Below are 22,987 nucleotides of genomic sequence, written 5' to 3' on the forward strand. Positions count from 1 at the left end.
TTGCTTCTTAACGTAAAACTGTAGTTGTTGTTTTGGCCACATTGCAGCAGGCACAGCCAAATGCAGCAGGTTTGGGGGTTGCAAACTGGTAATCTGCCATTTTGCCAGTAGAAACACTGAAATATTTAGTGAAGTAATTAACAGAACGACAACAAAGAGGAAAAAAAGGAAAAGATGTTCCCTGAAAACCCCTGAATCTCACCCCAAAAATGAGGACACCTCCTGGGTCAGGTTTCAGTCTGTAAAGCTGCAAACCCGACCATGGCCCCTTCACATCAGCAGTAACCCTAGAATGTCTGCTGTCATGTTATCTGCTCCTCTATTAGAAGGGGAGGGAGTCACTTTTACACAACCTTTCTCCATTTATCTTTCCGCAGCTCTAAATTATCTGGACTATGAATACCCTCGGTATCGCTGCTCTATGACTCCCCCTGAGCCTCCTTCTCTGGCCCTCTGGTACGATGCCACAGTAAATACTCACTCCATGTCTGATGATTTAAGATTTGGACTCCGATGGGGCAAGAGTGCCTCCCTGGGGATCTATTTTAAGATTCTCACCTAATTCATTATTCTGTTCGTCCTATCTCACCTCCTACGCCTCTTTCCTGTGTGTTTATCCAAGTGCAACTCTCTTCTGTCTATCTCTTTGTGTTTTGCCTAAATCGACAACAACCAGAATAAGCTTTAGTGCAAAAAAGTTCAAAACCTCCTTCAAGAAGCACAACATTCAAAATGAGTCGACCCAGATTTTCAAGTTAAAAAAATAGGGTTTTGGGATTTCCACAACTCTTAAGTTGAAAAGTGACTTTTACAAATATAAAAAAAACATCTAAAATACTCTTATGTATAGAAACTTACTCGTACCAAACAAATTTAAAAACATACCTTAAATCAATTTTATGAAACTACCATTAAAGTCAAGCCACCTCAAACTATCCACTATACAAAATTAAAAAAATTCAGGTGGCTGACAGAAGAAATTCATATCTTTTACAAGATGATGTAAAATTGTATAATCCTTAAAAAGATATGAACCTGAAGTCGTTTTTGCATGTTTTTACTTCTTGAATGGAATCTGGTACAAAGTCATGGCTCATTTCTCTCGTCTTCCCATTTGTCTCTTGACTTCACATCAACAGATCACCAGGACGGTAAGCTACAGAGGTCATGGTCTTCTTGATGCAAAACACAACAACTTTGTGGGCATGAGAATGAGCTTGATTTAAAATGATCCGTTCCTTTTAGAAAATCCAGGTATTTTGTCAGTAAAAGTCTTAAGGATTTCCCTACCATTTATTACATGAAATCAGAGTGATGACGAGCATCAACACTGTTATATATAATCTGTTTTTGTATGGAATCCTTAAAATACAAGCATTACTTTTAAGATCCACTGTAAAAAGTGTCTTTTTTGGAGATCATAATCCAAAGGACACATTGTAGAGGCTCCATGAAACAATTAACGTCCTCAGACCTGCGATCAGATATCATGTATCAGTCTGTTAAAAGGCATAAAATGTTTTTGTTATGCTGAACCAAATTTATGTTAACGAACAATTTACACATCTCAATGTGTGTGTGTGTGTGTGTGTGTGTGTGTGTGTGTGTGTGTGTGTTCATGCATAGGGTTGCTGAAGGTTCAGTGTGGTTTTATTGCTCTGATCCACAGGGGGGCAAACCCTGGTTTATTAAGCTGCTGCTGCTAAGGCCATGGGTCGAATTTCACCTGCAATTAACGTCACAAACCTCTCTCTCTCTCTCTCTCACACACACACACACACACGGTGCAGGCACACAGCTGCTGTCGTTTACTCATCCTGCTTGTGTGGGATGCCAAGACAACATGACGGGAGCTTCTGACACAGTCTCTCACTAAATGATCTACACTCAGTCTAACCCCATGCAGAGCGTGCACGGGCACACACACACACACACACACACACACACACACACACACACACACACACACACACACACACACACACACACACACACACACACACACACACACACACACACACACACACACACACACACACACACACACAGAGAGAGAGAGAGAGAGAGAGAGAGAGAGAGCTCAAGAGATGACATGATTATGCAAGGGTGGGTGTGCTGTCGGGTAACAGTGGTTGAGGGGGGGTTGAAGTCAGGAGGTTTTGGTGATGAAACCTAACACGCCCTCTCCTCTGCCCTATTAGCTCTCATTTTAGCTCTTTACCACTCCAGCTGTGTTTATTAAAACCTTACAGAGCAGGCTAAGGTATTTATCAGCTCCCTGAATCACTGCTGTAAAGATCCAGGCATGCATTTAAAACAGACTCACCGACACACACACACATCCACACACACACTACAGGTACAAACACAGCAAGGGAACAGCAAAGTGCTCTATTGGATTTAAACTCGTAGTACTCCTGGACCTGATACTATCATTATCTGATATTTGCTATATTAAGATGATAAATTACATATATTTAACCTATGTGGTGCATTGTTAATTATAACTGTTGCTGTCTTATAAACTTATAAACTATATCTTTTGGTTTTGGACATTATATGATAAATCGAAAAGATATTTAAGAGTTTAATCAATAATGACATTAACGTTTAGTTAAAGCCCAAGTGGGAACTGTGCGGTCAGTGCCTGCAAAGAATATCAGCTTGGCTGTGTGACCACTTGTTGAAATCAATTGAATTGAATATTGCCTCGTTTAATTGGAAGAATACCGTGTCAAGTTCTGATGAACATCAAATCTCTTATCTCCTTTTTTTGTTTCAACTAGCAAAGAGCCAAAACATCAAGGTTGTCAGGCTTAAACACCCTCCAAAACTAACACATCTGATCTCCACAGCAAAAAGTGTCCATCAATCCTCAAAATGTCTTTTAGAAAGTTAATGAGGCCCTTTTGCATGTTGCGTGGCATTAGAACGATCTGAAAATGTCGACGTCCATGTCTAGTTTACAGTACCGAGTCCCGGAGCCTACCCCCGCTGTCACCTCCAAGGCCAAAAACATGTGATGAATGACTAGGCGCTCTCATCAATCATCTGTGATTGGCCCTGATCTGCGCTGTGATTGGCTAATTAGCCTCATCTGTAACCATTACTGCACTGAGAGGCAGCTGAGGCAGGAAAAAAAAGGAAAAAAAAAAGTACAAGAAAAATAAAAGGAGGTGAAAGAATTACACCATCAGGGCCGTCCTGTCACCTCGCCACCTCCACACAATGCCAGGAATCAGACAGCTCCCCGCCACACAGGGGCAACAACCACACACACACACACACACACACACACACACACACACACACACACACACACACACACACACACACACACACACACACACACACACACACACACACACACACACACACACACACACCTTAAGACCATTAGGAAGCACCTTCTGAAGGCCAGAATTTCACAGGTAATTATATTTTGAAAATAAATATGGGAACAAGACAAGAGCAGCGAGGAATGGGGGTTGTCGGGACTGTGTGTCAGCGGGTCAGCCGCATCTCATCTGGCAACAGTTTCTGGTCCGCTACAGCAGCGAGAACAGAAACGCCAGCTCCAGTCAGGGGAAAAATAAGACGCTGTTATTAGATGTCAGAGGGAAATATCTGGGAACTGGGTGGTAACTGCTCGCCAAACGAAAGCAAGAGGGGGCGACTGGTCTGGTGACGCAGAACAAAACATCTAAGAGTAAAAAGGGTTAAGAGGTGGGAGGAATATGAAGATTAAATAAACACAAGGCGGAAGAGAAAGTAAGGCATCAGAACAAAGTAGGAGAGGAGAGAGAGCAGCAAAACCACCAGGCCGACTTCTGCTCCAGCTCCCTCCCATCCAGCCCTCTATCTCCGCACAGGAAATGGCTCTCTGCAGCCAGAAGGGGAGGAGGAGGAGGAGGTGTAGGTGAGGGCTGCTTCAAACAGCTGTACCCGCCATGGGCAAACTCAGGATGGGGGCACAGGCAGGGAAGGAGAGGAACGAGGAGGGAGGTGGGCAGTCCTTGGTGAGGATGGACAACTCCTACATCTTTATCTGCTCTGATAGTAAGTGATTGTGGTGGGTTTCCTTTTTCTCTTCGGCATGCCCAGACGCAGAAATCATTTAGGTATCGGCAAAATCCCCGAAAACCACACTCCCCCCCAAAAAAATGGCAGCCATGTGTTTCAAACGCAGTCACCAAACTGGAAAAATCCAAACGCTTAACCCCTTTGAGGGCAAAATGAGATCAGGAGGATTTAAATCAGTCTATCTGCTGATTTTATACTAAAGCGCTCAGCTCCTGGCCTCCATACCATAATACCATAATAACAATAAAAGGACTCCATTGAGAGTAGACGGGCAGCTCCAGGTCTGTCTGCCTGCCTGGGACGGACACCCGATACCCCGGCTGAGACGATGCCCAGCCAGCCGCACGCCTTCAGACGTCGTTAGAGCAGACACACAGCACGCCCCTCCTGCCACCCGCAATCCATCCACAGCCAATTACAAGCAATTTCCCTGTCCTGGGTGGGGGTGAGGTGAGGGAGCGAGAGAGAGCGAGAGAGGGAGGAAAAGCAGTTGTCAGCCCAAAGCAGACACACATGGTTCTGTTTACAAACTGCCAGTTGTTTGGCTTCGCCATGGTAACGAAGTGCTGACGCTGGACGGACATTTCAAAGTGAGAGGGAGAGAGGCAGGCGGGGGGGGGGGAGGACGTCGCGGTGACAGTCGCGGCCTTTGATGGTCTGCAGGGCGGGGGGGGAAATTTCGGCGGGAGAGATGGTTAATTTATGCATAATGTACAAACGTTCTACAAACACGCGTCTGTTCCCTTCCTCCCTCTCCGCCTTCCTCCTCCTCCTCCTCCACCCATCAGTTCCCCTCAGCACCTCAGGCTTCTGTTTGGCTTCCCCGAAATCTGCAATTCGGAAACCGGAGACGCACAGCGAGGAGGTGCCTGATTCACCGGAGCTGGAATGTCGGCCGTTCCCACAGGAAACCTGGGGCGTCTCAAGCCAGGGTGCCCTGGACAGGCGAGTGTATGTACACACACACATACACACACACACACACACATACACACTAATCCAGGGAAACAGGGTTGCATGAACAACATGTAAGCTCCCAACTGTCAGGGAGACGAAAATAACAGGAAGCTAAATGTGACCCAGCACCAAGAATTTTACAGGAATAAAAACCAGTCTTGTTGTTTTACATAGCAGTAGGCATAAAGTGGGCCGAGCAACAGGTTCTGAAGTTGTTCTGTCCTCACTGTAAATGTATTCCCTAAAATGTTGATGTAAAAGACAAAATCGATATTTTGTTAACGATCGTACAGGCATCTCTATCTTACAACTTAAACCTCCAGTTTTTTTTTAATTTTCTTCCAGTTTTTCACCCTTCATCCTCTTGGTTCTTTACTTTTGTGGAGTGGAGTCATGCAGCATGTCTGTTTGTGCCTGCTTGGGTTTTTCCCTTGACTTTCTGTGCAATTGCGCTGCCTCTAAGATCTGATTTGCGTTTCTCCATCTAGAAGTGCCGCACCTTCCTGTCATCTCATATTTGTCTGAGAAAAATGAACTGGACTTTAACTTCTAAGATCTAATCGATACATACCGTATTTTCCGCACTATAGGGCGCACTGGATTATAAGGCGCACTGTCAATGAATGGTCTATTTTCGATCTTTTTTCATATATAAGGCGCACCGGACTATAAGGCGCATTAAGCGAAACAAAACAGTCAGTCAGTCAAACTTCCTCCACTTCCGTACCATTGATTCATTAATGTTGAATTCTCTCGCAGCTGCTCTATTCCCATGTTCTACTGCGTGACTGATAGCCTTGAGTTTGAAGTCCGCGTCGTAAGCGTGTCTCTTGACAGGAGCCATGTTGGGTCCTTATACACGCACACTGTAATATTATGGTGAAGCACAGTATGTATTACTCCGCGACGCTCCTGACTACGGTGGCCGTAATGCTGCTGCGGTGCGGCTTTGTAGTTTACCAAAGTCGTACTAAAACATTTTGACAGAGCGCCGTGTACCACACAAAATCGCTTCGAGGTCAGTAAGCACAACCAGAATTAATCCATAAATAAAGCGCTCCGGATTATAAGGCACACTGTCGTTTTTTGAGAAAATTAAAGGCTTTTAAGTGTGCCTTATAGTGCGGAAAATACGGTAATTATATTTAACATCAGTCATTTTGTCAGATGTGAGTCAGGTTGTGTGACAGCAAAATATCATCCGACAAACAGATTATAATTTTTTTTTTAAATAGCTTCCATTTTAAAAAGTCAAACTTTCAGTCAAACTTTCTCCCACAGGAGGAAAATATTTTTCAGTGTGGTTAAAATTGGATATGACCGATCTTGACGTATCAGGCGGTGACCACTTCCTTGACGCCATCTTCGCCTCCTCAACCCGCCTTTGCAGCTTGAGACGCCGCTTTTCCACCGCCCTGCTCTGACGCAGTGACCCCACACTGAGATCTGCAGTTAAACCGAGGTTACCCGCCGTAACCTCCTCACCCCCTCACCCCCGCTCCCATCTCAAAGACCGCCCCCCGCCTCCACCGCCACCATCACCTCCTAATAAAAACACGGTCCGCTGCGAGGGGTCTGCTGTCAGACATGGCAACCCGTCGAGCCTTTCATCTCCACAGCCACACACACACACACACGCACGCGCACACACACACACACACACACACACACACACACACACACACACACACACATTGAGGAACACTGAGCTCTGTCTGCTCCTGGACGTGGTGACCCCACTGTTCGTTTCATCTCCCCACTCCTTTCTCTGCTTGCTGCTGGCACCATTACGTTAACACAAACACCATATTTCTGTCATCGTCCTCGGGAACGCAGCATTCCCTTAATATCTCTCTTTCTTCTGCGGGCGTTCGGGGAATGGCGATGGGGGCCTGAAGGGATCTGGGACATGGGTGAGTTGTGGGAAACCAGAGTGCAGTCTGTGGCCTCACAGCATGAAGCCCTCTCTCTCTCCTACCGCTCCCCCCCTTTCCTTCTCTATCTCTGTTTCTCTTTTGGCAGAGAATCATAGGAGGCTTCATGCAGATCGCATATTGCTGGCCTCAAACGATCTGGGAAAACATGCCCCGTTAATGCTATGTGCACATCTGAACCCTGTTCAACTCTGCAGCAGTGCGTGCGCAGTTTGTGTCTTTTTTTTCTCTGGGACCGTGTGCGGTTATGGTTGTGTGTGTGTTTTACCTCCACGTAGTCTTTGGCGTGGCCCCAGTCCCTCTTGGAGTCCAGGTTGCCCAGGCTGAAGCTCTCCAGTTGGCCGAGGTGAATCTTTGCCACAGAACGGCTGATCTTACGCGTCACAAAGTTTGAACCTAAAACAAATACATTGAAAAATGCTTTGTTGGCACATTCTGAATTCAATCACAGTTTATACGGGATATAAATATTACAGAGGTTTAGCTCGGTCCAACACACACAAACACAGATAGTCAGAAACAAACAGATAAGTGAAATCGAGGCCTCCTCGTGGAAGAGTTTAGAGATCCCTTCCAAACTGCTAGATCACACTACACACACGTACGCACAGACAGCCTTCCAAACCTCCTCTACTGCTCCAAATCTTCTTTAGCCAAAGCAAAAACTCAAGCAAGAAGCCACCCCGAGTCAAATCGGTTCTTTACCACCTCACATTTCAGCCACTAGATCCTTTTAGATTCCTTCTCTCTCATTTTCCTCTCTAATTCGCTATTTCAGTGTCAAATCTGGGCTGAATGCCGAGACAAATCTTAGAGAATCGGTCTGTCTACGCCAAAAAAAAGGAACAGGGAACTGCCACAAAAAAAAAACGACAAGCGAACAGGACCACCCTTGCTGTAAAGGCCGCGGTGTCCAGTCCAGAATCACCACATCGACAGTAGATTCATCTGCCAGATCGCCCGGCGGTGCTCCTCGACACACGTGGCGATATTATCTGCGGGAAAAGAAATGAGCTCCTAATGACTATTTCTGTGGCGCTAGAAGGGTTAGAGAAGTTTTTGGGTGCTTCTGGCGGGACACCGAGGGCCCGGTGTCAGGTTCTCTGCTCTTGCTGCGGGAGGAACGATGCCGCAGAGAGCCTGAGAATATATGCACCGGTCCTCCAACCCAAACACAGCATTATACTGATGGAAATCAACACTAAATATTAGGGTGTCATGTCTAATAATGCCACCGTCTTAGTCGAAAACAGCTTATTAGAGCTTGAGGAGTTCAGCTCTGGCAATGCTCGTCTTCAAAAGCCAAAATGGCAGATATGTGGGGATATGTGAAAGTCTAATTTTCAAAGGAAATCATCAAAGACGTGGCTATTTTTAGCGAACTTATCATCTCTGCTGTACATAAATCTCCCACAACCTTGCGTGAACCTATTGGAGACCTCTTAAGAGCTCCTACATACTGTTTTTCTAAACCCATCCTGTCTGAGATGAATGTTGCCTTTCAGCTCCGAGCCCATTGAGTCCATAATAGCGCGGCTCTGTCTCGACACTGTATCCCTGTTGCCCTGACATGGAGCAGAGACTCCATTTAGACACAGGAAAATCCCATGAACCCAATCATGCGAATGCACCAAATTTGTAGTAATTATTTCATAGGAAAGCGACAGCCCTGGGCAGGCTGAGCAAAAGCAGACCAGTGAAGGTTAGACACGCTTATTTGAGAAAATACAGCATGTTGTGTGTTGGTAGCTTGGTCGCATGACCCCCCGTGTCAATGCTGCTGTGCGCCATTTTGAGCTGGAGTTTAATAAAGTTTAAATGAGGCACTGGCCAGTCTACAGATTTTCTCTGGATTAAAAATTTAAACAGAGAACTATTGAGTCAAAACCCTGCTGGTATTCCCCATTCTGTGAATCAATATTTTTTGACAAGTTTAATAGGAAATAGCACGCATCTATAGAGCGTAGATAAATTGCGGATGGAAACCCCCTTCCGATGTCAGACTTATCCTGTTTTTGCATGATCGTCTCATCTGGCCCCGGGGCCGCTCTCCAAGCTGCTAGGTCATCTGATGTGGCAGATACCACTGCTCCAACAATATTCAAATGTCAAGCAGCAATTATTTATCTGCTACTGACGCATGCATGATTGTCAGCTCTGCTCTCATCTATGTCAGCTAGACCGGCTCATCACACTGTGAGGGATATTTATTTAAAATACATTCTCACGTCATAAATCTGGTGCTTACACGATTAAGCAATTAGTCAATGGACCAAAACTTTATCGACAAATATGTTTTAGGGGAACTCCGCAGACTTTACACATTAACATCAGTTCACTAATCATGGGAAATGAATACTGCTCAATTGGCAGAACTTTCTAAAGAAAACAACCTATAGTGATCACCAGCTTTATATTAGCTTGGACTTTTTAACGGAGAGGCTGTGTTACAATCTCAGGGCGTGTAGTTTCAAATAAAATGGGTTTAGGGTCTAATGGAAAGATTCTATAGAGCTGCATTATGGGAGTTGAAGAATACAGTGCTTTTGTTACTTGACCCATGTTAGGGGCTAAAAGTCAAGATATCTTCTTTCTTATCTACTCTGCAGCTTTAATTCTGATTGTTTTTGTTTTTTTAAAGAAGTATACCAACTTTAAGGAAATGCAATTCTAAATCTGGAAAGCTTAAATGAAAAATTAACTCTTTTAGAAACTAAAAAAGGAACGTTTGTGATTAAAGCCCTGCAGGCTTTTGCTTTGTTTTGCTTTTTCATTATATCATTATATATTTATTTAATTGTAAATTAAATATTTGGGGGGGGTTTTGATTAGTGGTGTGATTATTGACGATGTAAAGTCATGTAACTTTATAATGTCACCTTGAGCTCTGTAAACTTGCAAAGTAAAAAGATTAATACAAATAAATATCAACAGGTTACATAGATAAATGCAAATTTCATAAATTGCATCTCTCTACTGTATATTGTATATTAAGACCCAGTGGGGCAAGTGAATGTAACGTGAGCCCAGATTGGTAACTACAGTGAACTGGAACGCAGCGGTTTGATTTCATCCAACCTCCAAGGGAAACTCAGGTTTGCAGGTTAAACACAGGTTGTCAAAACTCTGCGGGGCCGAGTTTTGCTCTTAAAAAGGTGGCAGATGGATACAGTGTAGCACAGTACACCCAATGAGTAATAAAGTCCATTATTTCCCCCCGAGCACACCTGTAGTCTCCTTGTAAAGCTCACACCTATGTTTGGAGTGGCTCTGCTCCCTGCCTGCTCTAATTGGTGCGGTGTGGACCAGAGCGTAGGGCCTAATGGACCGGCCTGCCTGGCTGTGGACAAAGCCTGCTCTGTTACTGGCCCGGGTGTTAATGTGTTTCCTTTACTGGCAGCGGCACCGCAGGACAGCCAGGAGGAGGGGTTGGAGGCAGGCGAGGGGAGCCGGAGGGGGCTAACAGGAGGTTTTCAAGCCCAAACGGGCCAGCAGTGGCCGTTTAACCTTGCCCACGGCCCGGCGGAAAGTCTAATAAAACCACGGGCCGTGAAAACTGAGCACACAGCAAAACCCATGCCAGAAATGGACACTCAATCTCTTTCTCTGTCTCTCTCTCTCTCTCTCTCTCTCATTCTCACTCAACCGTTTCCTTTCTCTTTTTTTTTTTCCATCACTCCTTTTTCATTTTTTGGCCAGAGAAGCGACAGGAAAAACGTAAGACACGGGCCTCGTTGGCACAGCTGGGCTGAAGTGTGGGGGAAAAAAAAAAAGGAGCAGGGAGGGAGGTGAGGAGAAATGTGCAGAGATGTCTCCCATCCAGAGCCAGGCCATGTGGGCCCAGACAGGATGGGGACTGGAGCTGTCAGCTGGGGGCTCGAGTGTGGGGGAGCCAGGGAGGGACTGTGGGTTAGAAGGGGGGTTTTGGCTGGACTGGCCTTGGTTACTCAACAGATTCTGTTGTTAGAACCATGCTGCTAAAGAAAGGTGACTTATGAAGTCTGTCTTCAAACTGTGTGACGGCCCGGCCCATACTGTACGCACCCAGACCTCAAAATGTCTGACTCACACTCATCTATATTACCGTCTGTGAGTGTATTTATGTGCATTCACTAATTGAGATTCAACCGCGGTCTGATTTACTCAAATCACTCTTCTCTAACATTTATTTTGAAGACATAATGTGTGGTCATGGCTCAGCCCAATGGCACATACGCTCTGGAAAACTGAAAAGATGAAGTTTATTCAAGTCTTGAATCATGTCAAACATTTATCAAGTTGATCTATAATGGTATATAGGCACAGGTAGAACATCTACTTCCTTCGTAAGCCAAGTCTCAGGTTCCAATTATAGACCTGGCGTATATATGCGTTTCATTACCACGTAAATCTGCTCCAAGGGGATTTGCAGGATGTTACTAAGTTCTCCTTTTTCTTAGTAAAAATGTGGAATGACTTGGTAACCCAGACTGCTTTAATGAGCCACATTCCAAAAATAGGACCTACTTTTCTTAAACAAAATCATCCACAAAGACTCATTCCATTCTCATTTTGAAGTCGAGTCATTTCTGTCGTGAGCTTGTCTGTACTGGCCACGTTCTGAAGCTGGTAAAGAAAAAAAAAATAGCCAAGACTTACTCTTGGTTCATTGCCACAGACTCGTAATAGAGAGCCCTTAGGTTACCTCAACACAAGGTTTAGACACCTGTTTTGGAATTCAACCAGAACAGCAAATCCCATAATCCCACTCTGTCTTTGACCAATGGCCCAGGGGAATGAAAGGCTTTGTGGTAAACTTGAAATGGAAAATGCATCCCTTGATTTCCATCTCCACCCCTACACATTTCAGGTTTTAAGTCGACCCTATAGCCTCGTTTACATCAAAATGAATGTGTACTCATCTCATACACATCTCCTTTATCTATACTGAGTTATGAACAAAATACCTGACTTTCCAGAGTGATTCTGCAGGAGGAATCTTACCTTCATTGGGGAATTGGCCAAATTCCACCAAGGCCAAAAACCTGTCAGTGTCTGCCATCACTGTTATTGCACAATTCACTTTCTGACTGATCTCCGGAGCCCTTGACGGAGGAGGAATATTTGCATTGCATCCAAGAGAGGTCATGCGCTCATCTCTGCCAACACAGCGTCTATTCACACCTGACAGACTGCTGCCCTCGTTCTGAGCTGACTCAACCGACAGGGAGGGTGCAGAGAGAAAGAAATGCAATGCGAGGAGGGTTGGAATGGGGCTGGAGGGTTGCAAAGACAAAGACCAAGACGGTCATGTTTTTATTTTTTTTATTTTTTATTTTTTATAAATTTGGTGTGATTCAACAAAAAACGGATGGATGCCACAGGGTGTGCAAAGGTGTGTGGAAAGAAAGGCAGAGTGTGAAGAAAGAGAGGGGAGTAGATGATACATGAGCCGAGAGTGAATGAGACAGTGTTTCACCATAGTATCGAAAAACAAAGACGTAATTGTGTCTGGCAGCAAACCGGTAGTGCGACTAAATCAGATGTCTGTAGAGCGACGTCTTTGGGTTCGATTGTTCTATGAGAGGTAATAGCAAAGGTTGAGAAAAAGGGCGACGGGGAGCCCTGAACTGACGGTGTAATTAGTTCCACTCAAAGCGAGCACTCAGTCAACATGATACTTGGATACCCTGGTGATCTGGGACAACAAACACCGTTTCGAGGGCGGCAATGGGGATGAGTGAAGGTAAAAACCGAAACGACCTTGTGATAGGTCTGAAACCAAGATAGGCGGAGGCGGAGGGAAGCGCCTTTTTTGGTTACGTGATACGAAGCGGTGGAAAGTGTGGAGGAGAGAACTCTGTCGTCGGCTCTGCTTTCTAAACGTCAAGACTCCGCTCTTCACCTTGCCACAGTTCAGCTGATGTTTAGACTGCTCTCACTCAGCCTTTTTCTCATCAACACCCGACGAAACGAAAGATCGAAAAACAAAAAGTGTCCGCTCCGGGCCGAGTTCCTTCTTACGCGATCATTCCAAATACCTTCGACGCCCCCCTGACCGAGTCATTCCTATTTGAAGATTTCCTTAGAAAATAACCTCTCCAATAAATGGAAAAACATATCCTGTTGCAGATCTATCATGCGATCTGACCTTTTGGGCTCCCCCTCAACAAAAGCAGAAAGAAGACGCAAAGGCATGTAGCGGCTCAGCGGCTGTATGTGTATGCGTATTTGAGGGGGCAGCATTGACTTTGGCAGTGCTATTCTTACTTCCCCATTGCTAACCGGTCTTCTCTCCTAACATAACAGTATATTATTCTATACTGCCAAGCGTGAACCACAGAGCTCTCAGGGTGGAGAGATGGATGGGACTTCCCCAAATAAACCAGGGGATTAGCCTACAACTGGAGCTGGTCAGTAGCAGCACCGGTGGATACACACACAAAACATATTACTGTTCTGATTTACTGCACAGACTTAGATCAACACAGGGCTAATAGCTATATATTAAACTTGGGTTTTGTCTTTATTGTCAAAATTAGATTTTGGGGGTTTTGAGGTGCTGTGTGTTTGTTGATATGATGACCAAATAAACATATGAACTGGTTATTTGCACAGGCTTCACTTTTCAGATCACTCTTGCCAAGAGACTGCGGAGTAATGCACTGTCTCATATGTCAAAGCAATATGGAGTCTATTTAGCGCCCCTGCTAACGCTAATCCCCCTCTTCGGAGTCAGTGTGAGGGCTATTTATTATGGCTAACAACTAAGCTAACCAGAAAGGAGCTTGCCGCGGTGTGAACTGGCTGGCAGATGCAGGCTTCTGTTTGCTTTGCTTCATGCAGGATTTACAACGGGATATTTTTTCTTCCCGACCGTCGGATTCTGACCTCTCGCTGCAGAACAATGGAAGTGGGCTGTTTATTGGTTGAACCGTCAGGTGTTTATGAGAACTGTAAGAGAATCCAGAAATTGCATTCCTGCTGGGATTAAGTCATCCTGGGCGCCGTGAGAGACAGAGCTCCTTGTTGAATCCTACAGAGGGACAGGAAGTCTGAGAGCGAAAATGGTTATAAGCCTTACTCATCCGTCTACAGCAATTCCCAGCAGCCACCAGTGTGACACACCACACCACGCCATACAGGGCCACGGAGATGATTGGCCGGTATGCCCCTTGGTAAGGTGACTTTGGCAGACGACATTGGAGCAAAAAATACCCCATAAAGAGCAAACCTGTATTTGGTTCTCAAACATAGGCACACACAGCCACTGGCACCCTGGGACAATGATGTCACAGCTTTTCCTGTGTGGGAGGGCAGATGAGAGAGGGTTGATGTCAGGGCCACCGACGCTGACATCATAGACTTCCTCCCTCATTAGTGACTAATTATGCAGAGGTGCAAGTGGTGCGTATAAGGACAGGAGGGGCAGAACACATGTTATAAATAACCCAACATCTCTCACTGATACAAGTGCGATAACATACGTAGGAACAAAAACACAGAACATAGATGTTCAGGGTGTGGCTGAGAGCAGAGGAGACATGAAAAGCAGTATGTGTCAATAGCTTTTTAAGTGATGTCATTGGTTTGGTGGAACATGTTGCCAAATCACTTCTATGAGTTTCTGTTGGTGGAAGTTTTTGTCTCCACCTGGGTAGGGATCGTCATAACGGCTGAATGCTTATATTTATTCTCTGTGATACAGAGATATCCTTATCTTTATCATGTACAACCACCATACTGTACTCGAACATTATAAAGTATTTAATGTACTGTGATGTTTAATGAGCCATTTTAAATTCATTTGAAAGGAAACTAAAGTTGATCCATTTACATCTTTTAACTAAAATACAGAGATGTTATATTTTGTACTAACAAAGAAACGTTGCAAAGTGTGATGACATTACGTCATTAACACACTTCAAGTTTGCGACTGAGAGGACACGATCAAAAATGATGATTTCAAGATATATTATGAATACAGTAGCAAGGTAAACTTTGAAGTTACATTTCAGTAAGCTGGCAGTTTTAGTATGCTTCATTCAGTACTTTTTCTGGTGTGAGGGTAGAAAATACTCAATGGCTTGAATCAATATCCAAGACACCAAGAGTGACGTAAAGTTGGATCAGTGTTCTCTCAGTACACTAGCTGTGGATCTCACACTGTGTAATGTACTGTATGACCTTACACCCTTACAATGACAAAATGTGCCATGCCTCTAAAGCCCTCTTGTGTGTGACAGAGAGCACAGCCAAACGCCCTCTCAGTGCGGCAGCGGCAGGGTCACAGCGGGCCCCGGGGGGCCTGGGTAAACACTGGCCAATCCCGCCAACACAAGCGCCACACTGGGTTGTGCAAGGCAAACAGTGGGACATCTGGCCACATCACAGCACAGCGTTCCTGCTTTATGAGCAACGACGGCCGTAACTCTGAGAATAGAAGTGGCAAGAGAAAAAAAAACATGGCCCGCTGCAGTAATGCTGACTGTGGGAAAAAGGAGGACGAAGACATGAAATGAAGCAAGAGAGAGAGGAAGAAAAAGGAAAGGAAGGAATGGAAGGATAGAAGCAGAGTCAGAGAAGCAGATGAAAAAGAGCTGACGAAGCACCAAAAGGCTAACGGAGTGTTATAGAGGGAGCAGAGAGCTTTGCCCTTATAAGGTCATTGTGTGTTCATGTGGAAAAGGACACAAATTTGATCGTTTCAGTTTGTGTATTTCTAGAGCTGTAACTGTTGATTACTTTCGTGATCAATAATGCTGATCGATCATCTGATTTAATGTAAAATCTCTAAAATGACAAAACACTTTGTAAAGTTCCAGAGCGCAAGATGAAAAGTGTTTAGTTCTTTTGTCTGACTGACTGTCCAAAACTCAAACGATATCAGATTTACAAAGGCAGTTCACATTTAAGAGACTAGAACCAGACAAAGTGTGCCCATTTTGCTTTATAGATGACCCGATCAATTAACCAAATATTATAATTTTAGATTATTTTCTGTCGATCAACACTACTTATCTCCATCACTCCTCCTCTCATTCAACCCATTCTTTCTACTGCATCACACATCATTCCCAGACCGACTAACTCTCCCTTACAAGACCTCGATGGCAAACCCCATCATCTCTGCTGGGCTGGTTGTAAACTGCACCAGTTCCCACACCTATCTATCTGCGGTAACCCATTAGGGTTTACTGGCTGACCCCTGACCTTGGTTGGGGTCGTGGCCAGGGCCTTCATTAGGGGATAAATCATAAACACCTGAGCGGCTGACCTGGGCTCAGTGCTGGGGCCGCAGTCATGTGGTATTCATTTTGGGTCTTGCTGGCGTGTAAATCGGGTTAAACCAGCGTCTGCGACCCTCGGGGCTCAGGGCACATATTAAAAAATGTGACCACAACCGACTTACTATGTGTCAGAATGTGGGTGAGTGCGTGTCAAGTAGTTATGAGAGACCTGGCTCTCACCAATAAATGAATATGACATTATATAGAGCATGTAATTGAATACTTGTACAAAATCCAACAATGGTTTACCTTCTGATTTACGGTTTAAAGTGGGTTCAGCCTGTTGGTCTCGACAAGTGATGTCATTTTTTCACAACCAAAATAGAGCAACTAGTTTATCAATAGGCCATCTGATAAAACATATTGGCAGATTTTGGACTGCGAAAAATAAGCTTATTTTTTTGTCAAATTGTATTTGTTTTTACTTTGTATGTGGAATTATTCCATTCAAGTTAAACTGTGTGAACACTGTTTTCTGAATAAACTCTTGCCTTATCATTATAAACAACAGATGGCACACAGAAATACTTCAATATGAAACAAACCTTTGCTAGCAGTTTAATGAAAACATTGCTCAGCCCTAATGTGACCTTTAATAAGGCTCTTTGAGCAGCTTATACTCCTGTCTACTCCTCTATTACTTTCAGATGCTCCTTCAAAAAAATCTCATTTCCACGTTGTAGGACACAAAAAACAACCACAGCTTTTGTGGTGACATGGAACAGCAGTATGCGCGTCATGCTGCGAGCTCACCTCTCCTCGGGCTCTCGTGGTTAAAGAGGATCCCGTTGACAGAGAACAAGTTGTAGGCCTCTCGAAAGTTCACCACGATCCAGTAGGCGTAGAGCTTCGCCGCACCTGAGAGGAGACGTGGAAGGAAAACAGGTCGACAGACACATATTAGCAACAGAAAAGTGAAGAGATATCACTTCACACTTAACTAAAACGTCTCAGATACACAGTCGATTCTCTGTGGACTTGCAGACTTTTCACACTAACATGACGCTTTTATTCACAGAAGCATCAAATGAAACTTTCATACAGCTATTAACGTGGGTTCAATGATACAGAGTGACATTGTGAGCAGAGAGAGAAACACTCATCCTCTCTTCCCAGAGCTGCAGAGAGAAAGATTGTAACTACACTACATGTCACAGTTGAACACAGCGGTGCCACAGATCCTATTTCGACATCAGGAACGTGAACCGCAGACTCCTGCTGATTGACCAAAAGCAGGCTTGTACAAAAGTCCCCCCCCCCCCCTCTTTTCCTCTTACTATCTTCCTCCTCCTGCCTCCTCCTGTGATGAGGGGAATACCAGAGCAAGCAAAAGGGAGGCGCCCGTTGATTAAGCCGCAGGTCAGGATGTTTCACTGGAGGTGAAGGGGAGGCCGCCATGGCAACCCCCCGATCCAGAGTCTAATTAATAGAGGAGCAGCCCTCCTCAGGATGGTATGTGCCTCCCATGCAGCCTCAGATTGAGTGCTGACAGATGGGGAAAGTGTCAGTGAGGAGAGCATTTAGACAACACAGAGCATGAAACCTGATCGCTCACACCGTGTACAGCCAGTGTGTGCGTGCGAGTGTTTGTGTGAGTGTGTGTTGAAAGTGAGTGCTGAGTGCTGTGGATATAAAGGTGTCTTTGTTAAAAGTGAGAGCCACTCCAGTCTTCAGTCAGACGCTTTGGCCTCGGGGTTTGTGGAGAGCTCAAACCTCGCCTGGGCCCTGAAGCCCCCCCCTTGATTTTACTCACTCTGTCCAACACACACACACAAGTAAAAAGTGCTGCAGAGGTATCAAGCAATCTGGGTTTGTATGCCCTTAAATGGCCAGAGGCAATGGTTTAACGAATGGCGCAAGGTAGAAAATGTTAGGTAATCCGTGAAGGAGGACGTTTCCATGGATCTACAGTACATTTCGTATGCGTGTATTACCGTAAGGTGAGCGAGGGTAGAAGGGCGTGGTTTCCTTCTGAGGGATCTCCTGGACTTTGCCGTAAAGCTCGCTAGTGGAGGCCTGGTAGAATTTCACGGAGTTGGTCAGGCCGCATGTCTTCACAGCATCCAAGAGACGCAGCGTGCCCACGCCGTCCACGTTAGCGGTGTACTCTGCCAACTCGAAGGAGATCTGAGAAAGAGAGAGAGAGAGAGAGAGATGGAGAAGTTATCAAGGGACCTTGGTAGGAACATTTTGTCTATTTATTCATGACAATTCTGTTAGGGATTAAAAGCATTTTATGTAGTCTTTAGAAATGGTAGGATATAAGAATGGACTCTTTGCTTTTGGTACCTAACTACCTACCTGACTTAAGACTGCTCGAAAATTTAAAACCAGAAATAATTCAGGTCTAGACCTTCCTGGAACAAGAAGAAAAATAAGACAGCAGTATGACAGTCAGGCTGCGGTTTTAAAAACCAAAAAGTTAAGCGCTGTCTTATTTTAATTATCAGCATTCAGAGAAAAAAATTATGCTTTTGGAGACTTGATACGACCTGACGGACTTTCCCAAAAAATATTTAAACTAGCTCTGCTATGGACAATGTCAAACAACTAAGCCTGGTTTCACAGTAATCGTATTTAACACCTCCTAAATGGACGTTGTCTTCAGCGGTTCAATTCAAAATTAAAAAATGTACTAAATTCCCCAAATCAGGTTTGCCGCATTTTCACTGTAAAGCTACAACTTATCAGCCATATCTGAATTTTGAGGTGATGGTATCGTCATGTCAGCCAAACAGGGTCCAGTATTGTAACTGATTTGCCTGAGAGGTTTCAAGTTATGAAATTCATTGAGATCCTCTTTTAAATCATCAACATGTAAATAATGAAGGGTATGTACGTTTCACATAAAGTCACCAAAAACTGCCATAAACGAAGGCGGGGGGGCGACAATGATGCAGAACGTCATTGGAGAACGTGTTGTTTCTGGAGTCCTTCAGTACCGATCAGAGAGCTCATTCCTCAAAATAAACACTCAAACTCCCAGAATGCCTGTTTCCACTGCTGTGGGGGCCGAGACGGGAGGGAACTTAATGAACACTTGGGGGGGGGATTAACTTTAAATTAGAAATGGATGTGCGTGTTCATGACTGTGTGCGTGTGTGTGACACTGTGCACTTGGACTGTGTGTGTGCTTGTGCAAACGCCAGGTCGGCCTCAGGCTCCAAATCAGGCGTGACGGTTCGAAGCCGTGCTGGATAGCGGTCACCACACCTGGAGCCAGCGGCATGAGCCCCGTCTGTACGGAGGAAACGCTTTGGCCCTTTAGTGCTTCTACGCCGGCGCTGCGCACTCAGCCAGATAAAGACCCCTTATTTAAAGCTGGGGCCCAAGAACACTGGGCCTCTATTCCACTCAAAGTACACACACACACACACACACACACACACACACACACACACACACACACACACACACACACACACACACACACACACACACACACACACACACACACACACACACACACACACACACACACACACACACACACACACAGTGAGCAGGTTTGATCAGGTTCAATTACACTCCAAAGCTCGGTGTAATTACCTGTGAAGCTCCACTCACCCTTTTACTCTGCATTCTGGCATTTTGATTTACATCATTCACAAGAGAAAGTGAGGGGACACTTTATTCGCCGACATATTATACTGTATGTCACATTATGACGTTTTTCAAGAGGTGCGCACAGTCATGGCAAAACCTGTGCAATAGAATCCAATCTCAAATCACAACAAACAGCTGAATGACACTGACAAAACGTAAACTATAATTTACTGAGGAGATGTTGTGATGTTCAAGATGCAAGAGGGAGGTCGGACTAACTGTTGACCAAACGGCCTCAAAATGTCATAGCACCTAATTTGCAGCTACTTCCAGGTAAATAAATATAGAAATAAGAAACTAAATTGTGGCAGATGTTGTCCGGTAAGTCACAACTGTAATTAAAGGAAGTCTTGGCTTAGAGAATATAGAGCGCAGCAAAATCTGTTTAATGTCGACTGGTTCGGACGTAAAGACTCCCTTTATGAGTTTTGTCAATGTATTTTGAGCAGACCTGAATCCATCAGTTATTTCAACGGCCATATTAGAAGTTGTTATATTGTCTAAACAACACTCAATTTATCAAAATATTTGTTAGTCTTTTAAGCAAAAAAGCAAAAAAATAAATCTATTGATAATCCCAAAACAATTCTCTCAAAATGATTGTCAAGTCTGACCAACAGTTTTAAAAAAACGGAAGTATAAGGAACTCTTTGCATATTAAAAACCGCACCATGGAAATATGTGGTTGTATTACATGTTAAATGATGAATAATTGTCATTAAATCAATGCAGAAGAAGTGCATATATAATCCTGTATACTTGTTTTTTGATCAAAGTTCCCGATTTTGATCACAATGTTGCTAATTTTAAAAATTCTTGGACTTTGACTTTGTTAAGACAACTTCTGACAATATCAGCTTCTTTAGAAAAACTGAAAATAAAGGTTACTGACCCAAAGAAAACGGTCTATGTGTCCTGTATGAAGTACTCTCCAATACTGAATAGAAGTTTTAAATGAAATGTGAATGTGTTATGTCGGGGTTGTTCTGGAGTAGCGCTGGAGCATATTGGCTCCTGATGAAGCCTGAACCTGAAACAGACAACACCTGCTTTATTGTTCAGTGAAGGACAGGGGACCGTCTCTCACACACACACACACACACACACACACACACACACACACACACACACACACACACACACACACACACACACACACACACACACACACACACACACACACACACACACACACACACACACACACACACACACACACACACACACACACACACCATTCCCTTTTCAGCAGACATAATGTCATCCATGCTCTCTCAGGTCACCTCCAGCCCTTCCTCCACCCCTTCCTCCACCTCTTCCTTCCTTGCACATTGCTCCTCCTGCTTCGTCACTGCTCACTCTCCCTGGACCTCATAAACCTTATTTTATGCTACTTTAGCACCTTCCTTGCCGACACCCTCTCTCTATCCTGCTGTCTGTGTGTGAGTCCCTCCATTCCTCTTGTTTTTTCCAACACCAAAGAGGTCTGCACACACACACACACACACACACACACACACACACACACACACACACACACACACACACACACACACACACACACACACACACACACACAGAGACTCTAGGTATCAAAACCAGCTGAGAGGGGCAGGGTCCAGGACGCCTTGACAACTTAAATCAAACAAATTGCCTTAATGCCTCCATTCCTTGTCATTATGTAAGGCAGGGCCAGAGCGCTGACGGTTTAAAGGCCAGACGTTTGTGTACACCACTGTGTGTGTGTGTGTGTGTGTGTGTGTGTGTGTGTGTGTGTGTGTGTGTGTGTGTGTGTGTGTGTGTGTGCTGCTGGGCCCCTCTGTCGACCTGGCAGATATTGTTCTGTTCTGGGAAGTCAGCCAGGCTCTGTCAGCATTGGGGGTCCGCCGCCGACCCCCGGAAAAAAAGCAGTCTGTTTAAAAAGGTTCTAAATGTACAGGATATACGTGCTGCATTTAGTAGTTTCATTTCTTTCCTGCTCACACACGGCCTGTTGAAATGCATGCTTGGAACTGGGGAATGCGAGTGTGTGTGTGTGCGTGTGTGTGTGTGTGTGTGTGTGTGTGTGTGTGTGTGTGTGTGTGTGTGTGTGTGTGTGTGTGTGTGTTCACATACAGCAGAGTGTTGGTGTGTGTCTCGACAGATGTATAAATACGAGCTACATTTATTCATCCGTGGCCTTCCTCTGCATACCTGCATGGCCTTCCATAGAGGGTAGTATGCATTAAACTGTATATACATTGTGGTGAAGGAATGTAGAGCTTTATTGTGCATTTAAAAAAAAAAAAGAGCAAGTCAATCACTAGAGAACATAGAAGCTACAACTCTGAAGTGATTTCAATCGAGTACTCGCATTGACATTAACAAGTTTGGAGATCTTCATAGTTTTATCACCATCTTTATCTTATTACAACAAATTTCTTCTTTGTTAATATCATTATAAAAAGAATAATTTGTTATGCAAAATACCACGAAAATGTTCCTATTTTTGCTATTTTCTGTATGATAATTAGGTTTTTAATGATATTAATCATTCAATTTGACTTCTGATGATAAATCATATTAGCAATAGAATGTATGATAATGCAGTTAATCTGGGACACATTGGCCTTTTTTTTGTGTGTAAATTTGTGTAAAAATGCATTTTTTCTAATTGTCCGTTTTTGCTCAGTTTCAGTGTTCTGGAAAAGATTTTTAAAATTGCAATTGTGAATGATCTGTATCTACAATATAATCCAATATCTGTATTAATTATGCATTTTAATAATTTATATTTACCGGAAACTGTGCGTGCTTATTAGAGAAATGCTTATTTCAGAGCTATTCTATCCACCATCTCCTCTGGTGCATGAGATCATAAAATCTAGGTAAAATATTTAATGTGTAATCTGATTAAATCAACTGTAAATTACCAATTTTCACCAATATTTATTAAGATTAGTTTTCCAATTAAAACCCAAAAGAATACGGTCTGCAAAACTCTCTCTGGTCCTTTGCTGTTTGTTCAGAGGCATCACTACAGTAAAATACTGTTGCGGCAGATTAATGACCTCTGTGGTAAACCGTCATCACAGCTCAGATTCCAGAGAAATTACAGGAGAAAGACTTACTCGTTACTGTCGAGTACGTTGTCAAACA

At 44.1% G+C, this 22,987-nt stretch overlaps 1 protein-coding gene across 1 annotated transcript in view; it reads right to left on the minus strand.

Annotated features, from left to right (window-relative positions):
* gmds (GDP-mannose 4,6-dehydratase) overlaps positions 1–22,987 on the minus strand; it is a 151,757-nt gene that overhangs the window by 85,418 nt on the left and 43,352 nt on the right. Inside the window, exons 5-7 of the mRNA XM_054602954.1 lie at positions 18,178–18,370; positions 16,997–17,101; positions 7,243–7,370 (exon numbers count right to left, since the gene is read on the minus strand). Of these exons, the coding sequence (XP_054458929.1) occupies positions 7,243–7,370; positions 16,997–17,101; positions 18,178–18,370 (426 nt within the window). The remainder of the gene's footprint in view (positions 1–7,242; positions 7,371–16,996; positions 17,102–18,177; positions 18,371–22,987) is intronic.

This window comes from Anoplopoma fimbria, chromosome 8 (genome assembly GCF_027596085.1).
Source record: "Anoplopoma fimbria isolate UVic2021 breed Golden Eagle Sablefish chromosome 8, Afim_UVic_2022, whole genome shotgun sequence".
Classification (NCBI taxonomy): domain Eukaryota; kingdom Metazoa; phylum Chordata; class Actinopteri; order Perciformes; family Anoplopomatidae; genus Anoplopoma; species Anoplopoma fimbria.